We start from the raw sequence: 27,363 nt of genomic DNA on the forward strand, positions 1-27,363 counted from the left end.
TCAGCACCTTTATTAACTGAGCCATCTTGACCATACAAATTCCTCTCATCTGGATACCATCCACTTCACTAGCACTAACTCCAACATACATCGAACGCCGCTTACCACCAAACAGCAGCTGGTCCAAATTGACGCCTGTTAGAATGCCTGGTGGGGACACTGACAAGTTTTTATGATTAGGGTACTTAAGCTTGGCTTTTCAGAAATGTTCTGAACCAGATTCAACTTCCGTCCCTGGCATCACCTACAGTTTAGTCTGAATAGACTAATTTCTGCACACACACACCCCACACACACACACATTGATCCAGTAAACTGGAGCTCTTTTTGCAGTATCAGGTGGTGAGGTATTAACACAGTAGCTTCCCAACAGCTGGCTTATCCAGTCCTGACTAGTCCAGTAACACCATTTTAAATCACTTACCAGTGACAGGTCTTCTTCAGACTACAAAGATCAGAGTACCCTGACAGGACCTGGACCCATGCAGGAACTAGTGTCATGGTCTCCAGAACAGCTTGCACCCGGTAGTTTCCCAAGGCCTGCTCAAACGAAACACGTTCCCACACCCGTGTGCTCCCTGGCAATGCTAAGGCACCTGGGGTACCCACATACTAAATATTCTAAGGGCACTCACGGATGTTCCTGCCACTGAATCCTTGGGTCAGTGTTCCATCACTGAATTTCACTGTGAAGTTGGGGGCTAAGCTTCATAAAGCGGTCTTGGCAAATGTCCAAGTATGCTTTAGAACTACTGTGAGACATAAAACACTTATTCCCCGACTCTCTCACCCCATACCTCCTCTTCTTGGTGGTATGGGGAAGTAACAGCTGCCAACTGCCAAGGCCAGAGGCCAAAACAAAACTCCTTTACCTCTGCACAGAACTGCTGCTCCACTTCGAACACTGTCTTTTTAAAGGTGTAACTCTGGTATCACACACACACACAAAACACTGCTGGATTCCACAACATCCTGGCTTTATGTTATATTAACAAAACAGACATGAAGCCTTGATTTGGGACAATTAGGGAAATAAGTTAAAAACAAATTTATTATTCAAATTCCAAGGGGTGGAAAATTTGAGGTTGCAAATCTTTCTTCATCTATTGGGCACTATTCATAAAAAAACATCAGTAACTAATAGCAGGTAAGTATCACAATTTCAGAATCAAACTAATTTAGCAATGTCTAATGCATATGAATAGCCAATTAGGCAAAGGTGACAGATTTCAGGTATCATTTGTAATTTACTTGAATGAGATGACATCCTGCTGTCCATAGCTTAATTCTCCTTTGGACTGGGAGCTGAGGCAAAGTCAAGGTAAATGAGTTGTGAATGAAGATGCATCATGGCACCACAAATGCATGTGATTTTATTTCTCTTGAAAATACCCCCCACCTCCACTGCACTTTTACTTGAATGCAGTATTTGGGATAATTTGTCCACAAGGGCTGCTATTTCCAAATGTGATCAGATCATAATGAAATAAGCCATAGAACAGTGCTTGGGATTTTTCTCACCCTCATCATTGAGACTCACTGCCTCCCATCATCAATATTTATTGAGCATTTACAGTGTACTAGGCACAATAGAACATACAGAAAACATTGTCCCTGCTCTTGAGGAGCTTACATTCTAAAAGAAAAAAAAAATACACCTCTTTTAAAATGGCATTTTTGTTTGGTGTTTTCTGTAAAGTACTGAGGAAATACTCGGTAGGTGTGAGCTTTGGGAATGACTTAGCCCCATCATTACTTGAGGAGAGGAAGAGGAAGGGTTCTCAAGGGAGACTGTGACAGACCATTCAGGGCAGGATTTCCAGGGAGATCAACACAAGCTCAACCAAGGAGAGCTGGGCTGTGGGAAGGGGGATGAGGGGAGGCTGTGGGATGCAAGCAGAGGAAGCGGGGTATCTTAGACACTGAGTGGAGCCAGAAAAATCATGCGGCCTTTTCCCAAATACATGGCCAACAAGTCGGAATGGAAGGTGACAAGACAGAGTAAAAAGGAAGTGATCCTGTGCACCTGACAAATAGAAATAAAGGGCTGGAAATCAAAGGCAGGCTGTAAGAGCATCAAGAAATTCTCAAAAACCAACAGCGATTTGGAAGCACAGAACCTAACAGTTAATGCTGCCCAGTGTCACAATGGGCCAAGAACATTGTGGCTTCCTAAGTTAGAAAACGCCGTAGACCAAAATTTTAAATGGAACACATTACCTTTTGCCAATCAATGTCCCCCTGTACCCAGAATAAAAGGTCCTCTTCAGTTCTGAAAGGGGTTACGAAGGGGGAAGACTATGGGAACATGGTTGAGAACGGTAGTTACATTAGCGTTTTTGTTGATGTTGATTAATTTTGCATTCCAAATTGGTGAAAGCCCATTAGCTGCCAAGAGGGAAGGAGACAATTTCCTTTAGCGAAGTCTCAAAACCAAGACTAATTTACATGAAAAGCTGTAGAGAAAAGTAGTTGAAAAATCCATTCATAAAACTTTTATTCCACTTACATGAACTTTAATACATGTGTTCTTAACAATTATGCTTGGATTGTTCATGAAAATTTCCTAAGACATTAAGACAAAGCTAGCCGTCATCTCAAGTCATTTCCCTGTTAACTATTTTTACAGCACATGCATGTTAGGCAAGTATCAAAAAAGAAAAACCACAAAAGCAAAAAAACAAAACAAAAAACAAAAAAAAGTTAAATACATGGGATTTTGTTTACCGCTGTGCTTGATACACATGGAGCAGTGAAACCAAGCATTTCATTTGTACTGCATCTTTACTTTTACATTTGTTCTTAGATTGCCTAAAACATTTAAATACAAATAAAATGTGTAGCAAAAATAATGAAAGCAAACAGCAGGTAACTTTACAAATAATGGAATGTGAACCGTTTCTGCCCTTATTGGAGTAAATTGGGTCACAACTTTATCTAAGGACCACTCCTGGAGCTGTGGCCAAGAGTGTGCACGCAGAGACACACACTCCCGAGTGTATCCAAGGGTGTGTGTGTGTGTGTGTGTGTGTGTGTGTGTGTGTGTACCACAGCCTCACAAGTGCTCCACACCTTAAAGTACCCACAACAACTACACTCATGACTGGAACCAATTATCCCTTTTATTCCCACCAGCACAAACCAGTATGTAGGCAGTTTTCTTTGCTTAGACATGGAAGCAGTTTTAACACTGGCCCTTCTGAAGCCACAATGTACCAAAAGTACTATGCCAAACATGTGTAACTCATGTAAAAATTCCACATCCCCATATTGGCCACCTCAAGATGAAAACAAGTAACTCCCTAAAGTTAACTGGCTCTACTCCCCTAATATTAAAACATAAAAACCACATGGGAAATATAGAAATTCAAATAGAAGGAACATAAACCTGTCATAAATCGTAAACAAAAAAACTATTTGTGGGACAGCATGGATGACAAATGGTCTACTGTGTAAATTTTAGAATGAGGCAGACAAAGGTTGGAAGGCCGGTTAATTTTCCCCTCCTTCTCCTGCTTCTGCTTCGTCTCCTTGGGTGTCCGATGTCCACAACTGTTAAGAGAGGGAAACATTTTTTCAGCATGCTTCAGGTTGACAAGGAAAAAAACCAACACCCCACCTTTCTTGCCCGCACGGCAAAGTCCTGGCATGTGACCACGCACATCAACTGAGAAGCTTAAAAAGGATCCCTGAAAACAGCCTGACCTTAGGCAAGGCAGACTCACAACACATCTATCTTTACACAAAAGAGATTTAGGTAACTAGTGGCTATTCCTAAGAGAAGAGGAAATCTCAGTCTTTTAGTCTCTAAGCCACAGGGCTTCCCAAGCCCAACAACCCCCTCCTCAAAGTGTCCTTCACCCCTATGAACACAAACCCCATTCTCCAGTATAGAAAAACAAATTCAAGATTCCCAACTATTTAAAAATTTAAAAACTAACACTCTAAAATCAATGGTTTTCAGTGTTTTCTGGGAAGGCTGTGATCATGGAAATGGATGAGATTACTCATGATGAAGGCACATACTTCTAACAGCAGCAGCGGACCAACCAACTGAGCTAAACTGCACACTGAGCTTTACCTGACATCTCCTCAAATGAGGAAAACCTTGTACTGGTAAGAATTACAATGAATGCTGAATAAATGTTATGGTTAGAACCAAATATTCTACCAAAAAAAAGAAGTGTTTCACAGTGTGGCAGGATTATGGATTCCATTATTTCATTACGGCAATGCAATAGTGTTTCAATTGGTTAAAAGACAGCTTCTAAATTAGTGCAACTGCTTCAACATAAAAATATTTTAAGAAAAACACTTAAAAAAGGATCAAGTAGAATTATAAACATAAACTGAAGAGTGATGAAAAAGAAACCCAACCTAACAGTATTGACCCTACTGTGTGGCCTAGAAAGCGGAGTCTAGGGTCATATAAAGCTAGCCAAATGACTTCGTGCAGCCTGTCTGTGCAGCACATACAATTAAACAAGGAGAGAGGAGTCTCCTGTCCCCTGGTCCTAACTGTAAGGCTTCAGAATTCTGTGTCAAGCCTCCACGTTGGAAGGTGCAATACAGAACAGCTCTTTTTGGTGGGGTCAAGCAGGCTGTCGACAGCAGCCCATTAACGAGGCGCGGGGTAAACAGGCAGAGTGACAAGCTCAGAGCAGAGCCTTCCCTTTCCTGCTCACTCACTGGCCGCTGTGCACTCTGTTGTACCCACCCCACAGCTGATGGATGAAAACACTAAGTCAGGAGCATCATAGTACTAGATACCCACAGGTCTACTTTAAGTACCACATCCTCACTTCAAAGTAAGAAAAAAAAAAAAAAAAAAAAAAAGGACACTAAGTCGTACATGTTGTCCAGGCTGGCCTAGAATTCTCCTGCCTCAGCCTCCCCACTGGTGTTTGGCAAGGAAAATTAAAATAGAGAAAAGAAAAAAAATTTTGTTTAGCACTACTGAAGATTAAATTCAGTGCCTCACACACACTGGGTAAGCACTCTTCGATGAGCTAAATCTCCATCCCTCAAAATATTCTTATTATTAAAAAATAGTTATAGTTGACATTTTCTTTCATTTGGGCTGGGGGTACAGCTCAGTGGTAAAGCACCTTCCTAGTATGTACAAGGCCCTGAATTCCACCTACAGCACACAGGGCAATTCTTCAATTCTACACTAGCCCTCATTTTTTCCATTGAAGTCTCTTAAGTTTACAGACAACCCCAACTGCATTGACTAAAGTAATTCTAGCTATCTGGCAGCAGACTAGAGTTGGAAGCAGAACATGTCAAAGGGTGGTCTAGGTCTCTAAGACAGAAACATTAGACTATCCACACCCATTTCTACCTTTCCCTGACACACAGCAGATGCTGGGTAACTTTTTCACCTAAGCCTCAAAACTTCATTAATTCTTATCTGAAGGGAAAACCCCAGGAAGCCAACCGTAAGGCATGGGCTTTATTCGGATCCCAATTTAAATAATAAAAACAACTGAAATGAATTCTCAATCTGTATTAAGAACTGCTGGGTTTCTTTTGGTTCATTCTCCAATCTTCAGCACAGCAATGCAGTAGCTGCAACCTTCCCCAGGGACTACAAACAGCATCTCACACAGCATCTTGTCACAGCCACACGAAAACGTGGGACAACTAAGGGACAAAAAAACCAACTTCAAAGCAATTTAAACATATAGCCCCACATTTCCTTCTCTTTTTTTGAGACAAACTCTTGCTACGTAGCCCAGGCAGGCAGTCATTGTATAGTCTAGGCTAGCCTGTAACTTAACCCCCCCTTTCTCTACCCTAAGAACCTGGATCCAGTTTCACTTGTGCTGATTCAGCACACAACTCTGGGATGAAAAGGAAACCACTTCAGCAGTAGACAGAACATTGTATGTAGTGGTTGTAAAGACTGTCAATAGTCTCTGTAGTAATAGTCCTCAAGTCCAGCCTCTCTGGCCACCCCAGCACGGACAGTGCTGCTGGTACTCACTGTCAAGTTGTCTCTCAGTAACTGCATGATTAGCGTGCTGTCTTTGTAGGACTCTTCACTTAATGTATCCAGTTCAGCAATGGCTTCATCAAAAGCCTGCAAGTGCAAAAACAAGTACACTTCAGTATCCAGGTAATGAAGACTGCTTCCTTCCATTTCCTTCCATGTAAGAGGTAAAATACGTACTGTTTTTGCAAGAGAGCAGGCTTTCTCTGGAGAGTTCAGAATCTCATAATAGAACACAGAGAAGTTAAGGGCCAGACCCAGTCTGATAGGATGTGTTGGTTGCATTTCCTTTTTGCTGATTTCAAATGCTTCTTGGTATGCTTGCTGTGACTGGTCCACAATTCCTGGGAAACAAATCGGAGTAAAATGCATTTTGAAAGTCTGTGCTCCAGCTTCATTCCAGGCAAACCTTTCATTTAAAAATCGCATGTGTCCCCTGAAAAATGAAATCTAACATCTTAAGCAAATTAGACTCTTTAAAACAAACAAAATGGTGTCCTGGATCACACTAGCCACTGACTACTGTTGTGAGAAAAACAACTTGAAGTGGGGGCGGGGGTGGAATGATGACTCGTATTGAGAGCACCGGCTGCTCTTCCAGTGGACCTGGGTTCAATTCCCAGCACCCTAACGACAGCTCACAACTGTCTGTAACTCCAGTCCCAGGGAACCTGACTGCCCCGCTCTGACCTCCAAACACACACAAACTAAATACTAATACTGCACTGCACAGCGCTGGATCCTCATTACTGGTATACTTCTAGTCATTTCCTCATTCTGCTCTGGGGGCATTGGGATTCCTCATCTCACTCTGCAAAAATGAGAAGATATTTCTTGTACACGAAGTGGCTTTTCAGAAAGCTTCAAGCTTAAAATCCAGCATCGGCAGAAGGCACAGCCGAACAAGCTTGACACAGCACACTACCTCAGTGCCTAAGCAGCAGAGAGGACGGATGGGACTTCCAAGCTGGGTTCTCCACACAACCACCTTCAACAAGTTCAACTAAGCAAACCAACCCTACCTTTCTTGTCATCCCCAGCAGCAACCTCAGCCAGGTAACGGTAGTAGTCACCCTTCATCTTCAAGTAGAAGACTTTGCTTTCTGCTTGCGAAGCATTGGGGATCAGGAACTTTTCCAAAAGAGACTTCAGAAGAAGAAAACAAAACAAGCAGTAAGAAGATAACATTTACAAACCAAAGTGAAGAATATTTCTTAAGCAAGAAGACTAAGAAAAGATTTCAAAACAAAAACTTCATTTTTCTAGTAACCCTAGCACTCCAGAGGACTGAGACAGGAGGACTGCCATGACTTTGAGACCAGCCTAGACTACAAACTGAGACTGCCTCAAAAATATCAATCAATCAAGGCAGTGAAAAGGCTATAGATGTAAAAAGACCTTTAATTCCATCACAGCAATTTTTTAATCTACAGATCATTACAAATGATAAAATTTCATTCTGTAGTTTTGCTTAAAATTATTAACTTAAAGCTTACTGGAATTGTCACATACCAAATAAAATCAACCCTTTATAGCTGATTTAAAGCAAATATGCAATTGCATTGGAGGGAGAAAAGGAGGTCTGGGTAAATAAAACACTCTCACCAAACCTACTTCCTTTTAGTAACCATTACTGTGAAAATCAAAGTCAAGTCCATTTTCATCTGGGCTGAACCCCAAACAAGCCAACTCTTAAAAAGAGAAGTGGTACATAAATTCTAGTTTCTAGTCGCTGAAAAGGCTTGAATGTTTGAACACCTATGTTCCAATGATGGATGGGGGAGGTAAATGAACCAACTTTAAATCTTACTACTCATTCTATGTGTGTAGAAATAAAGGTCATAAAGACACAGTAACTCAGCTGGTCAGTGGTAGTATACACCTTTAATCCCAGCACTCAGGAGGCAGAGGCAGAAGATATCTAGGAGTTCAAGGACAGCCTGATGTACACAGGGAATTCCAGGCCAGGCAAGGCTACACCAAGAAACCCTGACTCAAAAAACCAACCCAACAAAAAGATAAAGTAACTTAAGACTGACTCAGTTCTTCATGATGTAAGTTGGGCAGCCAGCATGGGTATCCTGTAATCCTAACACTTGGAGCCAACACAGAAGACTTCTCAGTTCAAGCAGAGCTTGGGTTACACACACAGAGTCCCTGCCCTGCCTCAAAACACAGCCCCACCCCCTCAAATAAAAACCAACCACCCAAAGGGCTAGAAATGTACTTCAGTGGCCTTGCACTTGCCTCACAGTGATAGAATCAATCCCCAGTATGTGTGATGAGTATGATATAAAAACGTAAAGCCAAGTGTTGATAAATAGTACTAAGAGTCAGCAACCGACTTATTAGTAACTTCTGTACCCCCAACAACTGATTAGGAGTGCAGTAACACAGAAGTACCACCTCCCAAATCTCAACTTTGAAGTAGGCATCAAACTTAAAGGCATTAACCAGAGCCAGAATAGCAAGGTGTACCATTTATACTGAGAGGAGTATAAATGGTACACTCCTTAAACCTTCCAATAGCATAGTGGCATAAAATTACATTTACAGGATCTTTGGCTCCTAATGTTGCAAATTACTATGGTAGACTTTCTTCAAACCTGACCTGCACCACTTCCCTGTCATTCAAATGAAGTAAAAATCTTCCCCCTATTTCTTGAGTGCAGGCTAGATTTGCTGACTGGCTTATGCAGCAGGAATCAGCACAAGTGACTGTGGGTCTTGTTCTCTGCTAAACTTAAGGTCTCTGAAGTTCAACTGTCCTGTTGAGAGACAGGCCAGCCACTCTCAGCTACCTGGACACACACAAGCTTTTGGAGTCACTGGGTTTCCTGCCATAGCCAACATCCTAGCTTAATCAAATGAACCAATACCATGTGAGGAACTTGGCCAGCCACGCCAGAGTCGTAAGGAAGAGTAAGCCAGCTTTACAGTCATACAGAACAACTGATGAGTGAGACAAATTCTAGTATTAATTTGTCATAATATTCCGTATTTCAACAGTACACAGCGATGCATCTTTGGTATGTGTCCCCCCCCCCATCTACAAAGTACACACTATACCTATTCTCACAAATCTGAGTCCTATCATGATGTATTTCCTCTGCCTCATCAGTGTTATGTCCACTGAAGAGGAGAATGCAATTACAAAACAAAGCAACACAACTAGGGGCCAAGCAGGTACAAGGCTCAGCACCACACTAACTTGGGGTGACCATGGGTCAAGACGGGCCCTGAGGACCTGGAGGCTATCAGGACAAACAACTGCCATGAAGGGTGGGAGGGGAACAGAACACCTCCAACAGGGAAGACAGACAGACAGTTAAATGGAAAGCTGACCTATAGCCACAGCACCGAGACTGAGGCCATCGGGTGGAGGTAGCTTGGAGTACACGGCAAAATCCTTCCCTGTCATCACCCAAAAAGACCAGTTAAGTAAACTAGTAGACAAGTGCTGGGTAGAGAATGAGTTCTCCTCTAAAATTCAAAGGATAACTTGGGTTTTTAAAGAAGAGATTAAAAACCAACATAGTCTTTTCACTGCATGAGGTTAACACAAGAGGCAAGTGACCATCAAACTGACCAAAAACAATTATCTACTCAACGACGCCATAGTCAAGACTAAACTGAAGGCAGAGAAGGAAGAGTAAGAACAAAGGATAAAGGGATGTTTAAAAGAGCAGCAAAGCAGGCAAGAGTTGTTTTTGAAAGTGCACATGCACACACACTGAGGAAATTCTGTGAAACATACAATGCAATCTCCTAAAGTTTGCTCACTTACAATGTACAATGAAAGCAATGAGAACCCAATTTAAAAGGAGGGTGGAATAATGGGTAAGGTATAAGGGAAGTATATATACCACAATGAAGACTGAATGTCTGCAATTCATGTTTATGCCTCCAAGCTTTATGCTCACAATATCCCTTTGCACTCACTAAAAAGTTGTTGGAACACAAGACTTCTTAGTAACAGTTTTTCCAGAGTTCTCATTATCACCACAACAAACACTGTCTTCCTTGAAGTTACTAACTCACTTCATTAATTTTCAGTATGTCTACAAAACACCCATTTGATTAACCATTGTCTGTCTGCCTCTGAAATAAAAAGGAGGATCCTATGAACAAAAGCAGCTAGTTTGATGCACAAAAGCCACACCTGCCTTTTCTGGACGTACCCACAGGTTTTTCATTTAAATCAACAACCAAAAACATTTGAAAAAGTTACAATTTATAATAGGCACCAACCAGCATGTATTGGGGCCTGGGAATTTACTCATGTGGACAGAGAGACCGTTGCAATTCTCACTCTTCTTCACAGAAAAAGCTGTCAATACAAGGGCTATTACAATTAATTTTCTAGTTCCAAGGATGATACAATCTTTTTTTTTAATTAAACCTGGGAGTGAATAACACTGTTCTTTTCTTTAGACAGTAAATGCTAGTGTCAAAATAGCAGGGAGGCTGGGCCCCAACGTTACAATCACGGACTGCTTCTAGAGGACCCGGTTCAATTCTCAGCACCCACATGGTAGCTCCCTAGTTATTTCTAACTTGAGTTTCAAGGGATCTGGGCACCCTTGCCTGCCCTCCAAGGACACCAGGCATGTACACGGTGCACAAACACGCACACAGACAAAACACCCGCAACACATAAAAATAAAACCTGGGGAGGGCAATGATGATTGCCTTAAACGGCCATCAAAACAGTCATGACAGCACGGGACCACACAGTAAAAATGATTAACAAGTGTCTGCACACATATCTCTTTAAGAACGGTTACTTTCAAGTAACACGAGTTACACTGTTCATCTTAAAATCCAGCAACTGTTCTTTACTGTCCACCCACCTCAAAAGAACAGGAAATTATTTTTTGTGCTAAAATACTTTATCTAAACATTACATTCTTCCGAAAGCTAATTTTTATCTCAAATGTTTACCTACACTGACTGCCTCTACTTCTAGAAGTCCTAGTTTAAGGAGAACAAGGAAATAGCCTTTCTTTGGCAGCTAGGGATTAGACAATGTTACACTATAGAATACTGCACACACACCAAGAAGACTGAGGTATAAAATAAGCTAGAAGACAAGAAAATGAAAGGCTGGGTTTTTCACTTTTACCTCAGAGTTTTTAACTTTTCACATATTCAACTTTGTTTTCGAAGTGAGAACCTTGACACTGTCCAAGCTTGGACTGGAACTCATGTTCCAGCGATCCTGCTTCAACCTCACCAGTAGTGAGAACAGGCTCTAAGTCAAATAACAACAATCAAGACCAAAACCAAAAACCTGCCATGTTGCCTACATCTAAGATATTCAAATATTAAATTCTGACTCAATTACAATGTATGAATAGTGAACAGCTTAATTTAAAAAAAAAATGAAAGTTCAGAACAACCTTGAGTAGAGCAATTTTTTACTACCTCAGCATCTTAAAGACTTATTTCTCAAATATGAAAAAAATAAATGAACCAAGTTCATCATTTAGCTTTTTAAACAATTAATAGAAACCGAGGCTGATACTGTCAAATAATGAATGTCTCTGAAAACCTAACATGCTCATTTAAAGCACAGGTCTGGGTGCCAAAGGAAGCACAAGTGTTGTGTTCACAGGCAGCAGTAACGTAGCAGTCGAAGCATTTCTAAGCCAGTTCCACGGTACTAGGAAAACGACTCTAGACCAGAGGTAGACACTAGGAGGCAGGAAAGCCTGTCTGGAGGTTTGGCCTTACCCATCGCCAAGACACACAATTAGGATGCAAGTCTTCAGCCCAGTTCTCTCCTTTCACTACAACATTAATTTCAAGTCTTTTCCATTTTACCCCAGGAATGTGTCTCTAATACACTGTTTCCCAACCCATCAACAACCCTCAGTTTCTTTGAAATTCAAGAGCACTGCCCCCTTTCTTAGTGCAGCCACAGGGCATCAGCAGCACATGCTCCCCAAGTCTGACTCACTGACTGGAACACCACACCTGAACCCCTCCCCAAACACAGCCTCACTTCAAATAACAAGGAAGTACAAATGCTAACAAATCCAGGAACAACCTGCAAACCAAATGGGGGAAAGTGCTAAACCACGAAAAAAAGTTGGCCCAATTTAAGGATAGTGAATGAAATATGTAAAATATGACCCTGAACAAAATTCTGGAACCATCTACTAAGTTGTGATGGATGGTTCAATTTGTTAAATGTAAATAAGATCTATAGATTACTCAAATAGTTTGTGGATAAATTTTGTTAAGATTCCTGGTTAAAATCATTATTTTAAAAACAGTGGGGCTGGAGAGGTGGCTCAGTGAGGTTGCTCACAAACACCTTCAACTCCAGTCCCAGGGGATACGCCTTCTGGCCTCCAACGGTACGAGGCATGGCATGTGGTGCAGGCATAAAACCGAGTGAAACACTCATACTGGAAAAAACAAAAAACCAAACAAACCGGAGGTAAGATGGTTCACTGACTAAAGGCCTTGTGCCAAGGCTGGTGACATGATTTCAGTTCCTAAGACCCCAGAGAAGGAAAACTGACTCCTGCCGAGTGTCCTCTAGTTTCAGTGCATATGCTCACACATATGTAGTCAAAAACTTTTTTAAGAGAAACCCTTACAAGTAGTAAGAGCTTCTAGAAGATGGGTTTAACAGTGTGCTTTGCTCTTTCTGTCCAATATTGTTTGACAATCTGTGTTTCAAATTTCCTAACTGAGCTGGTTATTTCTATACTAGCAGAAATAGCACACCAACAGTGGGGATGGGTTTGTAAATAGGAGATTGGGAGGGAAGTTCTCACTTCGTCCTCAGAGTACTTCAGCAACTAGCCATCAAATTGTAACTACCACACTGGCACTTCACATGAAACGGTATCACTAAGAATGAGCTCTTAGTAGGGCTGGTGCTTGTTCTCATACCCTACAACTCTGGAGGAACACTGCTCCAAGTTTGAGACCAGTCTGAATTTTGATATGAATTATGCTCTATTTCACAATCAAAGGCTAGCTATGGAAGTGCCAACACTTGGAGGCAGAGGCAGGAGGACCAGGATTTCAAGGAGTGTGGGTTACACAAGACTTCAATCTTACATATGAAAACAAAACACACACCAAAAATCCCCCCAAAGCTAATAAACTAAAACTTGAAAATGTAGTTGAACTAACTTTAACGTGGCCTCAACAAATGTGAAAGAGCAAGCATCCAAAACCCATTCCTTCATTTTAGATCATATCACCATGTCACAATATTAAAATATCCTCTCAAAAGGAAGTCCAATCTCCAAGCACAACATGGTTCACATTTCTAGTCTTATGCAATTCTTTCCCAGCACTTTTACTTTATTCTGTAGACCTACCAACTTCCCATTATTTCTAGGTCTCTTAAAATTTGAAATAAAAAGCTAAGCCTTAAATTCACTGTAACAGGTCACTATTTTTGAATTTAGTCTTTTACTCCCCCTTGTGGCCGAAATGGCTTCAACTCCTCTCTGAATTGTAACCTCAGTAGCTTCAATCTACCCAATTTAGCTCACAGGAATGGTAATGGCTTATTTGAACGGGAACGTACAGCCCTCGGACGAAGCGATGCTTGCCATCTAAGTGCTGCATGAGGAGAGGCTCATCAACAGTCACCTTTAAAGCCTGATAGAAAGAAGGAATGCAAAGGGACGAAATGTTGTGTTGTTGACTATGAACTCCAAAGCATTTCCAACAATAAGCACACAGCACACCTTTATTTAAGCCAACAAAAGATTTGATAAAGTAATCCCTTGGGTTAAGAAATGTTAAGGTCGCCCTAAAATACCATAATGTAGTTTATGCCAAGAATTTAATAAGCAAGGTATCTATCTGCAAAAATTTAAGGCTTGACAGAATACATTTTATATGGTTTTTAACAGGGAAAAGAAAAGAAAAGAAAAAAACCCCAAGTGAAGAAGGGGAACTACTTGCCCCTGGGTAAACAATGGAGGAACACAGTAACCTGGAGGAAGTACTGTTTTAACAACCCCGTGGTAGCTTGCTTCACACTAAGGCAAGAATACTGATTGAGGCCAACCTGAACTACAGAATGAGATCCTGCCTCAAAGTAACAACCATCCAACAAACAGTAAGACAAAAGTCCCACTCAAAATGTAATTGCTAATCAATATGGATAACAATCAAGACACCTGACCAACTCACCAAGCAGTACTTGCTAAAATTATTCCGAACTCTTGAGCATGTTTTCTTTCCCTCTTTCCCCAGTCCTTTTCCAAAGTGACATCAACCTTGGGCCTCACAAAAAAAAGGTCCCATTACCAAATAATTCCATCATAAAGCTGTGTGCACACAGAGGTCAACTTTAGATGTCTTCTACAGTTGCTCCACACACACACACACACACACACCTTTTTTTTTTTTTTGAGACAGGATCTGTCAATAGACCTGGACCCCAATTCAGCTGGGTGGCTGGCCAGTGAGCTTCAGGGATCTGCCAGTCTCTGCCTCCTTGGAGTGAGGGCTGTAGGCATGTGCCATGGTGGTCTGTCCAGCGTTTTTTAAGTAGGAGCTGGCCATATGAATTTGGATCTTCATGCTTACACAGCATGTTACCAACTGAGTCAGTCATCTTTCCAGCACTATCACATTTTTAGAAATGTTTGTCTCAAACATTTTCTTTTTACAGTTCAATTTTCAAAGTCAAGGTTTTAATCACATATAGCCAACTGACCACAAATTGGTTAGCTTCCTGCTTGGGGTACTGAGATTCTTGGAATGGTAGCTAACAGAGTTTTTATCAAGATTTTCCCCCGAGACAGTTTCTTTAGCCTTGAACTAGCTATGCAGTGCAAGATGTTCTTCAACTTCCAGCCCTGGGGTAAGTGCTAGGATTGCAGGCATGCCCCACTGTCGAGTCTTTCTCTGCCCTCCAGCTTAACCCATTTCTCCATTCTGTCTGTCACAGGGCTGATCACACACTCTCCACCCACCCTCCACACCCCTGTACTGTACATGCTGCTTCCTCTAGCTTGGCAACTCTGCCTTTTCCCCCAGAGTTCTCTCTCTGTCCGGAAGTCCCGCCTATACCTCCTGCCTAGCTATTGGCTGTTCAGTTTTTTATTACACAAATCACAGCAATACATTTTCCCCCAGTGTACAAATATCCCACAACTCACCACTATGCCCTTTAAGCTGTGCTGAGGATGACACCCAGGACTTCATGCTTATTACAGAAGCCCTTCCTTTACCAAACGAGCCACATCCCCAGCCAATCCTTTAACTGTGTTTTTAACCTGCACACACACACAACACATATTCTCTAAATTCCCTATCAGCACTCCTTTAAAAATGCTGAAGCTGCTTCCATCTTATTCACACCCTATCTGTGCACGAGCCACTGTCCTCTCTAGTTGGAGACTTACAAGCACAGGCTTCTTATATTTACTTTTCTATGACATGCGGTTTATAAAATAACGGGCCAATAAATATTAACCCTAGGACAGTTGAGTCTGCATAACCTCTCCCCATTTTGTCACTCCCTACCATCGACAGAAATTGCACAGAATCACAGAAATTAACACAGCAATGCCCTCTTCAGGGCAGACCATGATCCTCATGAGATACAGACACAGGATCTGATGAGAACCCCTCAGATGAGAACGAAGGACAACTGAAGGGAAGTCATTAGCCAAGAGAGCACGGTCCTGATAAATACATCAAGCTTAGACACAACTAAGCTGCTTATTCTCAGTGTACTGAAGCCTGTGTACACAACACTGCTCTCAACTGTCAATTCTACTGCCACAGAAACAATTCCAAGGGCCTTCATCACAGCCTCTGGGTTAAATGTGGTCCACGAATGTCACTGTAAACTTTATTTTTAAATTTACTTCTTTTGTATATACATGTTCTGCCTACCCGTATATCTGTGCACCATATGTATACTTGGTTAGAGGCTAGAACAAGGCTTCAGATCCCCTGGGACTGGAATTACAGATAGCTCTGAGCCACCGTGTGGGTTGACAGTAAAGTCAACCCGGGTCCTCCGGAGAACAGCCAGTGGCCCTTAACCACTGAGTCATCTCCCAGCTTAAGGGCTTTCTCACAAAAGCAGTGTTAGTTCAAACAGCCTTAGGAGTTCACCAGCACCTGTCCCTCCCGACCCCCACATTTCTGACCATTTTCCTAAAGTCTATTTCTGGGTGTTTGTAGGTCTTAGTGGTAGGCAATGTGAGAGTAAGGGATCAGAAGCCCTTGGGGCCAGAAAGATGAGAACTGCAAAGGCTTACATCAGGGATGGTACCAAATGAAGCCAAGGGCTTTACAGGGGTTTGGCAAATATGAGCAAATGTGCAGAATGAAAAGTTTTATAAAGATTACTGTAAGAAATGTACTCAACAGTATTGAGAAAAGACAGCAAAAGCCTCAAGTCCAAGTCAATGACCAGCCATAGCAGTAAAGTCTTTTTAGTGGCTGCTGGTTAAGAGCATTGGATGATCTTAGAGGGGACCTGGCTTCTTGTCCCAACACCCACATGGCAGCTCACAACTGGAGTCTACAACTCCAGTCCCAGAGGACCTGACACCCTCTTCTGGCCCCTTTGGGTACCAGATACACATGTGGTACAGATAGGCAGACAGGAAAAACACCCATACACATAAAATAATATCTTTTAAAGAAAGAATATTATATTTTGTTTTTGTCCATTAAGATAAATCAGGACTGGGTGTAGTACATCACCTTTAAGCAGGCATCTGTAAATTCTGAGGCCAGCCAGGGATACAGCCAGACCTTGGTTTAAAAAAATAAAAAAAAAAAACAACCTATGGTATGAGGGTCAGTGAGATGGCTCAGAGGGTAAAGGCCAGAGGCCAAGCCTGACCACTTGACTCTAGGAGAGAACAAGCTATCCCAGTTGTCCTGACTCCCTAAAGTACTAACTCAGCACACTTACACACACAAAAAAAACTGAGTTTTAAAATGTAATAAAATTTTGCTAACTCAGAGCAAATTTACGCTTAGCAACACCATTTTCTATGTGGCAACATTACAGTTCTAATGTAACAGGTACTGCCTAGGGGAGGTCCTGGAGGAACCAGTGTGAATGGAGGTGGAAAGGTGGAAACAGTGAGCAGGGAATATGGAGGTTACCAGTCTGCAGAAGAGGATTAGGAGCAGCAATTTCAGGAATCTGGCTTTGAGCCCAGACAGCTGTCCTAAGATTCCTGCAAACATGAGCTCCAGTTACCCTTCATTTGAAGTTGTCATAGTACAGAATGGCTATGGCACTAAGACGGAAGACACACTAGGATCCCAAGCATCCTAGACAACTTAAGAAGCTTACTAGAATTTCGTTGACATTAGAACACCCTTAACTTTGAGTCTGGAAACTCCACACTTCAGCAAAAATCACCTCTTTTCTAGAACCAAAAAATGTATGTTATTCAGTACTGTCAAGAATACAGCCGGGCAGTGGTGGCGCATGCCTTTAATCTCAGCACTCGGGATGCAGAGGCAGGTGGATCTCTGTGAGTTCGAGGCCAGCCTGGTCTACAGAGTGAGATCCAGGAAAGGCACAAAGCTACACAGAGAAACCCTGTCTCAAAAAACAAAAACAAACAAACAAACAAAAAGAATACAAAGGCCTCGTTATTTTCTAGGCTCTGCTCTCTTTATGTGCTAATCACTCAAAAGATTAAAATATATATTATATTTATGAGGGGAAAACAATCCTAAGTCTTTCATAGGTTAAAGATGCCCCAGAAGTCAAGTCCCGTTCTGCAAAAGCAACATTAGTATATAATTATTAAAGAGCAGAAGAAAATAGAAACTGTTTTGTATTTTATTATAAAAATTATGACACAAGCCAGTCATCTGAGAGGAGGGAACCTCGATAAGAAAACATCTCCCTAAGATCATGCAGTAGGCAGTCGTGTAGGTCACTTTCTCAATTAGTGACTTATGGGGAACACCCAGCTTATTGTGGGTGGAGGCCATGGCTGGCCGAGCCAGTAAGCAGCACTCCTCCACAGCCTCTGCAGCAGCTCCTGCCTCCCGGTTCCTGCCACCATTCCTCCACTGTGGGAGTGTAAGCCCAACAGACTTTTTCCTCCCCAGGTTGTTCTGGTCCTAAGTGTCTCTTTATAGCAACAGTAACCCAGGACAAAAACTGATAGCAGAACAATGGGTATTTCTGTGACAGACCAGACCATGTTGCTCTGGGGAGGATTGTGGAAGGACTTTGGAACTCTGGAAGAGAAAAGCCATTGAGTGTTCAAAGCTTGGTGAGGTGGGAGCTTGGAATAAAAGTGTTGAGAGAAATGCAGATGATGGAGGCCTGTGAAGTTCCGGAGGGAAGTCTGAGTTACTTCAAGACTATTAGAGGCACTGTATATTGCTACTGTGAATTGAGTCTGTGGTTTGTGTAAGCTGGGGATGAAGAGTCAGCTGTGATTAACAAGAGACCAGCACATTTAAGTGAAACCTTTTGCTTTCCTGGGACAATTGATGCTGATTAGCTGGAGCTGAGAAATTAGCAGGGATGAACAAGACACTAGCATTACTGAAGTGAAATACTGAGAGCACACAGAAACGGTGTTCCAGAGGTAGCTGGCAGCCGAACTTGGTCGTCTAAGAGTCTCCCAGGTGGTACTGATTTTGAAGGAATCATGGACAGAAGTCGAGGCTTGGCACTCTGAGGGGCCACTGGTGAAGGTGCAGCCTGCCTCAGCAGCAGCTGAAGGCGGAGGATTGAAGGGGCCATGTAAAAAAGTTGAGGCTTGGCACCATGAGAGCATATTGGTAAAAGTGCAGCCCAGATCCCCAAGTTTTGGAGATGCCAGTACCATGGAATAACCACTAAGGACAGCAGCAGCAGCAGCAGGAGAGTAGAGCCAGAGAAATGACCCAAGCCCCTTGGAGGAGTCCAAAAGGCCGTGAGTGAATCCTAGATATTAGGAATTGAGTTATTTATACTTTGGGTTTGGTTTTGCTTTGTTTTGATTGTGACTGTGCCCTGGCTCTTCCTTCTTAAAGTATTCAACTTATTTTTGATTTTACAGGAACTCACAGTTGAGGGACTTTTTAACTTTGACAGATTTTAGAATTTTACAAAGACTTTGGATTTTAAGAGACTGAATTTTTAGATTGTGGGACTTTAAAAATTTGAAATGTTTATAATGGAATGTTGCTATTCATATGTGATCATAAAGAAAAGGCTATGGCTTGATAGTGATGATTTTGTATCAAGTTGACAAGAGATCAATTGTCCTAACTAGTTTAATGTAAACTTGTCACAAGCTGATCCAGCTGTACTGCACTTTCTTAATTAGTGACTGATAGGGGAGGGGAGCCCATTTTGGGTGGTGTTATCCCAGGGCCTAAAAGCAGTGGTTCTCAACCTGTGGGTCATGATCCCTTGGGGTAACAGGCCCCAAGACCATTGAAAAGCACAGATCTTTACAATTCGTAACAGTAGCAAAATTAGTTAGGAAGCAGCATTGAAAACAATTTTATGGTTGGAGTTACCACAACATGAAACCATATTAAAGGGTTGAAGCACTGGAAAGGTTGAGAACCACTGTTCTATAAGAAAGCAGGCTGAGCAAACCAGTAACCAGCATCCTTCTATGGTCTCTGTATCAGCTCTTGCCTCCAGTGTAAGCCAAAAGGCTTTCCTCCCTGAGTTGCTTTGGTCAAGGTGTTACCATAGCAAGGACACACCTCTATGTCTATGAAACTGTTTTCAGAGGTTTGAAGGGAACTGGGAACCTACCCTGAAGTGAGTATCACCACCATCCCATGAGTGGACCATGAACCTGACTACAGACACAATGGGACCAGAGGCTTTGCTCTGCTGCCACCATAATGGACTGTACCCTTAATGGTGAGCCCAAATAACCCTCCCTTCCCAAGGCTGCGGGAGAAAAGCAAAAATACAGCTTCTTGACCTTCCCGTTGTTTGGGGGAAGAGGGTGTGTTGATAGGACTTCACTATGCAGCCTTGGCTGGCCCTGAACTCAGCCTGCCTCTGCTTCCCCAGTGCTGGGGTTAAAGGTGTGAGCCACTGCACCAAGTCCTAACTTTCTTGATAAGACAACCATTGTCACATTTTTACCTACTTCCCACAGGCAAAGTTTGCGTCATTTTCTTTGTGCAGGTTTTCCATGCCCTTTGAAATCCTTAATCCTATTATAATATTGTAATGAATCTTTCAAGGTCTGACCAGTGCCCATTTCTCTTCCTAGTCCCGTTGTCTCTTGGGAGAAATTAGAGGTGCTCTGCTGACTAATGCTGTAACAATGAGAGCAGCTCTTATAGAAGCTTCACCCAATTTGTTAAATTAACCAATATCACTTAATTGAGAAGAACGGTTAAGCTGATTTCATCAAAAACACGAATGCCCAAAACTTGGGTAAGATGTCTGAGGCGAGCTGGGTTTCCCAACCACTCCATGTCCCTTAGTCTCTAAAAGCAACCACAAGCTTAACAAGAATGAACCCAGTGCTTACTGTGAAATTTACGCTAGTCATGCCATTATACTGGCCATGATTATTCATTAATACTGAACTATTAAGTTCCTAATACAAATATGACAAGATGTTCATGAACAACTAAAGGATTACAAAAAATGTCACATTCTAAACCGATGGCCTATCAAACATTTAAGTTCTCATTTTAAACTCCATCTTATAGAAGATACAGTTTACAAAGATGTTTCTGAACTGATATATACAGAGAAAGCAAAGATCTGGATCCCATTTGAAAAACAGACGAACGGACACATATCTGTTTTAATTTAAAACAAATGTTTCAAGTCAACTATGATCACACACTTGGACTATCAGTTAACCAATTAGGAAGCTTCTACTGTACCACTTTCAATGTACATGTTTATCATGTACGACAATGATAAATTGACCTTAAAAAAAAAAAGCCTCTCAATAAGCTAGTACAACCCTGATGTAGTTTATTTCTGACTCCTGGATTCAAACGTGTAAGCCAGGAAGATAATGTCTTTTCTGGGACAGGTTCAAGGGGTGGTTCTACACTGTCTGAGAAGTGAATATTCCCCCCTAGACTGTGAGACTTGTATGTAGGGTTATAGTTCTCATTCTAATTCTCACCTGAATTCACCTTCCCAGTCACTGTTAGTGTTTTCACAAGTTTCCTCTACACAGGTCCATGTTACGTCTATTTTACACGTAACTCTAACTAACCTCTTAGGTACTGCTTACCAAGAAAGAACAGGGAATGTAGCACTCTTGGTCAAGTCATTGGTAGTTCAAATAAGTACCACCTCCTTCCTCAAATCATTCTCCTTTTTACCTCAGCCTCCCCAACTATGTAGAACTCCTCACTGAATGCTACCCCTTAAGATGAGGAGGCTACCAAATGACCTAAAAAAGGCACTTCCCAACAATATATCTTAGTTCTTTAAATGTTAAAATACCCAGAGCCATAAATCAAAGTCTTGTAAATAAATACATCTAGAAAGCAGTAAAGATGGGTTCCAACTACTGCAAAATTCTTGTGTCCTTATTTCAATAGAAATCACCTAGTGATTCTCAGCTAAAAATAATGACTACATAGCAATTTTTAAAGTCCAAGACATATTGACATAAGGAGGAGAAAAAAAAAGACTGGCAGTGGTGGCACATGCCTTTAATCCCAGCACTTAGGAGGCAGAGCCAGGCGGATCTCTGTGAGTTCGAGGCCACCCTGGTCTACAGAGTGAGATCCAGGACAGGCACCAAAACTACACAGAGAAACCCGGTCTAAAATGCTGCCTGGTTTTCTTATCTTGTTTCTCCACTAGTTAATAAATAGTGATTCTAAGGACCAAAGACAAAAATCTGCCCAGCAACTGCACCAAGCATCCCTACAATAGCCCCATTGCCTAGCACACCTGTTACTCCTATTGAACTGAACTGTTTTCTTAGAAAGACTGAGGGTCCCACACTGTAAAATTGTAGTTTAAATTTAAAAAAATCTGAAGCGCTTTCCATAACACAATATATTTAAAGTCGGAAATTAGGCTTTCTAGTATATAGTAATTCATTTGATTATGATTACATAGACTACCCTATTGGGGGCTCTCACAAAGAGTTGGTCCAAGTACCTAGAAAGGAAGACTACATCAGATTCAATATTGCATGCAGTTTCCTAGTAACAGAAAAGAAAGGAAAGAAAGGAAAGACTGGAGTATGTCCTATGGAAGGAAAAAAAAATCCATGTTTGACAAATACACTAATGACCAACTCTATGTGGTTAACACATCCTGCCTTCCCTTTTGGTATACTTTGTAAATGGTATGAACTTAAGCATTTGACAATGCACATAACCAGAATGGCTTGTTGAAGAGCTAGGAATATTTTTTCCTCAGCTAATACGATGCAGGCGATTAATAGAACAGTAAGTTGTAATCATCATTGATGCTACCAGCCAATAACAGGAATTCATCAAGATTAGTTGCTCACTTTCTCAGAGAAGAAACCACACCCATGATTCATAAAGCAAAATGGTGTACTTTTTTTTCCTAAGAGAAGTATTTTAACTCTAAGTTTACTAGAAAGGAGGAAAAATATGAAAATTATTTCTAAGAAGGCATCACCTCTCTGAAAAACCTGGAAGTCCACTTTAAACAGAGGTATTTACTGAGCCTTCTCGAGTTGAAACACCAAAGAGCCTTGGCATACCAGCAGTACTGCTGACCTGATTCTACTATCCTCTTTCCCAAAAAACTACTCAACAGTATCTGAGCCATTTATGCTACAAAGCAGAGCTGTACTTTTGAAAAGACCAACAGTAGAGGCAAAGCTTGTTTACAATCCTCTAAGTCACTTACATGGTAAAGACATTAAGCTTTCAAGGAAAACACTTCACTTTGGCCTTGTGAAAAGCTGGCGCTCTCCTGAAGGAGGGACACGTGCAGGCAAGAAGTGAGAAGAACCCATTCATGGACCCTTGAAGAGGCTATTTACAGATAACTGCATCTTTCTCATTTATCTGCCCTGCAGTTTTCTTTGTAAGGAAAGCAAGAGGAGACCACTGGGGCTGCTAGTTTTTCCTTAGGAAAAGCCTCAAGAATTCCAGAACTGTGGAAAATATTCGAACACCTACCTGGAGTTGCAAACAAGCTCACAGAAGGTAAATGTTAGCATGTCCCTTCTATCCCTAAAATGTTTTTGTCGTAGGAGAAATTACATCTGTTAAATATACCCTTTGAAGCCAAAATAAAAACCAATAGTTGGGAGGGGGAAAACCCCCACAAAACCAACTAGGGCTTAATAAAACCTAGTGATATACAAATTAGCAAGGAAAGAACAAACAAACCCAACACGTTTTTATTATGAAATGGATACTTTTCCAGTTTTCAATGTTAATTAGCTAATTTTAACATACATAAATTATTTATCTTCAATATAGCAATTTCCAACCTTGGGAAAACAGCAGTTATAAAACCCTTTATTACATAAAGAAACAAAAATGTACCCAAAGCAGAAGCCACGTAAGATTGTGGTTTCAGTTGTTTTTTTAATCTTAAAATGGATTCAATCTTTAAAAGCCTGAAATTTTTTGAAGGATTAAAAAAAGTACAACTCAGGAATCAAAACTTTCCTATCAATAAAAACAGTCTTAAGAGAGTTCTAACTTGCCAGGTGTAGTGACTCCATTTGGCTAGCCTGGATTATAAGATGGGTCCTGCCTCAGCCATTTAATCAGTTGTCCTTCTATTAGATTATCTCAATTTTCTGAATAAAAAACCATTATTTTTAAAATAGAAAACTCACACAAATGTAACATTTAATTCTCTTAGCTCAAAAGCACAGTAGGTGCCAAATACTGAAGACTCCGTTTGAGTTCATTCATAACCACCTTTCTTTCGTTTGTCAATGTTCAAAGTTGACTTCTAACACTCAAATCCCAACAAGCAATTGCAAACCAGTTTTCTGCACAGTAGGCTCCTTCTATTATCATAATGGCAAGTCCAGAGAAGGGAAATGGATCTAGAGTGAAGTCTCTACCACACTCCTTACATAAAACAAGGATGTAAAATTCCTGTGTTCATCACACACATACATTTATGACTATCAGCTCTAGCACTACAGGAACACAAACCAGCAGTGGAATGGTTTGGTTTCTATCTAACCCGAACTAAGTGACAAACATTATTGCCTTTACCTTAGAGAAACGATCTACTACTGTTCCAGCATCTTTTAAATGACAGATGGACAATTTCTCATTTACAACAGCCAGTTTTTAAAAGGAAAAGAAAGTCTTTTGAGTTTGTTACAATGCAGCTAAAGCAGACGATCTTACCAGCACATCATTGCAGATGTCTCTTAGCTCCGTCTCAATTTTCTCTCTGTATTCCCGAGCCATCTGCTGCTTTTTCTCAGCACCTTCCGTCTTTTGCTCGATACTTGAGACGACCCTCCAAGATGACCTACGGGCTCCTACAACATTTTTATAAGCAACAGAGAGAAGATTCCTCTCCTCATTAGATAACTCAGCACCTTGCTCAGTTACAGACTTCATGCAGGCTGCCATGTCATCGTAGCGCTCAGCCTGCTCGGCCAGTTTGGCCTTCTGCACCAGCTCATTTTTATCCATAACTGGATATTCTGCAAAGGGAAAAAAAAGCAATGTTCAGAAAATTCCTACTAGAAAAGCTCGTTGTACCCGCTGTAATAAGGTATTCTAGTATCTCAACTCTAGCCATGTTGATAGTCACATGAGGAATTAAAATGCAGCCCCCATCAACCAAAAAAATTAGCAAACTCTGGGCATTAACAGTGGCTTAGTACAACTGTTTAGACCCCAATTTCACATAAGATCAAAGCATACACAGGCTGTGAGTGACCTCAAAAACCACCTTGAGGCAGTCCTCTCTCCTGTCACTGCTCAGCCTGCTGTCCCTTCCGTGTAGTCAATAAACTTGTTTCCTTAAAAGGCAAAACAAAAGAACGCCCCCATTTTCCTTGGTTAAAAGCTCAACTTGATCCCAATACCACTAAATGATCTGCACTTAAGCAGCTTTCTCGTGTGGGCGTGAGTGAGTGTGGGGGGAGAACACTCCAGGCCGGGACCTATAATGCCTACACACAGCATTCAAGTTTGTACCTATTCTACCACACTTCCAGAATCATGAGCCATGTCAGTGTAATGTAATTCAGATATTCTAACCTTCATTCTAGTTACTTATCAGCAGTGATTAAATTTTACTTATCATTTTCCCCAACCCCAATCTACTACACTTCTAACATTTGCCAGCTGATTATAGAATGAAAATTACCTGAAGAAAATGACTAATTGCTGCTTAAGATATCTTGAATATAAAACTACTAGCTCAAACCACATATATCTATATGGAGTTATATGCACACGTATGTAGCAAACTCCCTAACTCAATTCCTACTGTGAGTGAGCACTAAGGAGTACACAGGCATGGGAGGACCCAAGTGCTCCCAATGTCATGACTGCAGTTTGGACGTAGAATCTCTGCATTATTTCTAGCAGTCACAACTCATTACTCAAGCTATTCCTGTTTCCTCAGTTAATTTTCTTTCACGCAATTTTAAAGTTCCCTAGATCCCAATTTATTTCTTATTTTTTTTCCTTAAACGATGTCAACAGCAAGATCGAAAATCATAATGATCCCACAAAACAAATTTTAATGAAAGTCAAAACCTGAATGCACTATTAAACAAGGTTTGCAGAAGCCATTGCCACCCACCATGGCAATTATCACACCCTTTCCTTTCCCCTTCCAGAAAGCACTACTCTATTTTAGTAAATCAATGAGAAGCATCCTCAACTGAGACATGCGCTGGGCTAAGTTCAATTCGAGGCACAGTACCTTCAGTGCATAACAATTTAAGATTTGGGAACCCACGCTCCCCCCCCCCCCCCCCCCGCCCCGGGGTCTCGAAATCTAACATCAGAAATGGTCTCTGGTTAACGTTGCTCCCAATAAGAAAATGATGTACGCCCAGGACGAACGTTCCCGGCCAGCCTCTCCCGTGGAAGGGGAAGTGGATTAGGTTTCTCACAGGAAGACCAGTGTTCCCGGGCCTCGCCTCTCGACTGCGGGGAGACTCGCCGCACCCACTTAACCCTTGGCTGCCTGCGGCCGGCGGGTGGGGCAAACCGAAACCGCGCGGCGGTGACTTTAAAGCTCCAGTCCTCGCGTCCGCGCCATCCGCTGCCACCTCCCCTCCTTGGCTCCGCCCAGGCTGGCGCCTCCGCGCTAGTCCCCGACTCTCTTTGTCATGGCGGAACTGTGTCAAGGAGCCCAACCTCCCCCGACTGCGAGCCCCCCCCAGCCCGAACCGAGGGAGGAGCAGTCCGCGCTCCCGCCCCAGCCCGATGGCGGAGGTGGGGTGGGGTGTGGGGGAGCGGATCGGCCTCCCCGGGGGCCCCCGATGCCGGCGGCGCCCGCAGAAGCGGAACCGCGGCCGACCCGCGCCGGACACACCCCGCTGCCGCCCGGGCGGGGTCCCCCGGGCTGCTGTCCGCCCGGAGTCCCGCAGCCCCCGGGCCGCGGCCGGAGGGGGAGGGGAGGGGCAGGGCCCCACCCAGCCCGGCCCGGCGCGGCCCCCGCCGCCGTGGGGCCGCGGCTCTCCCGAGGATGCGCACCTCCCACCGGGCCCCGGCCGCCGGCGACCCCGCGCCCCGGTGCCCCCATGCCGGGCCCGGCCGCCCCTCCCCCACCGCGTCCGCTCCCGCTCCCTCTCGGGCCCGGCCGGGCGCAGGAAGCCCACCCCCGGGGGGCCCCCCGGCGGGCCCCACCCCGCAGCCGCGCGCGCTACCTGGCCGCCCGGCCCGCGCCGGCGGCGGCGGGGGAGGGGGCGGCGGGGGCGCCGCGGGCGGGGGCGGCCTCACCTGCGCCACGGCCGAGTCACGGTCGCGGGCGGAAGCGGGGCGGCGGCGCGGGGGCGGGCTGCGGTCGCCCCCGGCAGCGGGAGCCCCGGGGTGGGGGTGGGGAGGGGCTCGCGCGTGGGCGCCTCATCCGCCACCGCCGGCACCCCCGGGGGGACCGCGACCGGGCGGCGAGCACCCCGGCGGGCGGCCCAGGAGCAAGCGGCCGGGGCGGCAGCGGGCGCCTGCCGGGCCCGGCGGGGACGAGCCGCCGCCCGGGTCCTCCTGAGGAACCCCGTCCCGGGCGGGCGGGCGAGCGGGCGGGGGAGGGCGCCGAGGCCGGCCCGGGAGCCTCCTCACCTGTGTCCGGAGTGGGTGGCGGCACACGGACGCGGCTCGGCAGTCTCTGGGCGGCGGCGCTGGCGGCGGCGGCGAGGCTGAGACTCTGTCCCTGATCTGGCTGCTCACAGGCTACAGCGGCTCCGCAGACACGGGGTTTCCTCCAATCACTAGCCCCGGCAGCAGGGGCACCACAC

The 27,363-nt window shown here is 43.4% G+C and overlaps 1 protein-coding gene across 1 annotated transcript; it reads right to left on the minus strand.

Annotated features, from left to right (window-relative positions):
• Positions 1 to 1,014: 1,014 nt before the first annotated feature.
• Positions 1,015 to 27,363, minus strand: Ywhaz (tyrosine 3-monooxygenase/tryptophan 5-monooxygenase activation protein zeta). Its single transcript, XM_028884491.2, has 6 exons — positions 27,188 to 27,363; positions 24,287 to 24,591; positions 7,018 to 7,141; positions 6,176 to 6,339; positions 5,990 to 6,085; positions 1,015 to 3,552 (listed from the first exon to the last, which is right to left on the minus strand). The coding sequence occupies exons 2-6, from the start codon at positions 24,578 to 24,580 to the stop codon at positions 3,493 to 3,495; spliced, it is 738 nt and encodes a 245-aa protein (XP_028740324.1). The 5' UTR covers positions 24,581 to 24,591; positions 27,188 to 27,363; the 3' UTR covers positions 1,015 to 3,492.

The sequence above is a fragment of the Peromyscus leucopus genome, chromosome 20 (assembly GCF_004664715.2).
Source record: "Peromyscus leucopus breed LL Stock chromosome 20, UCI_PerLeu_2.1, whole genome shotgun sequence".
In the NCBI taxonomy this organism is placed as follows: domain Eukaryota; kingdom Metazoa; phylum Chordata; class Mammalia; order Rodentia; family Cricetidae; genus Peromyscus; species Peromyscus leucopus.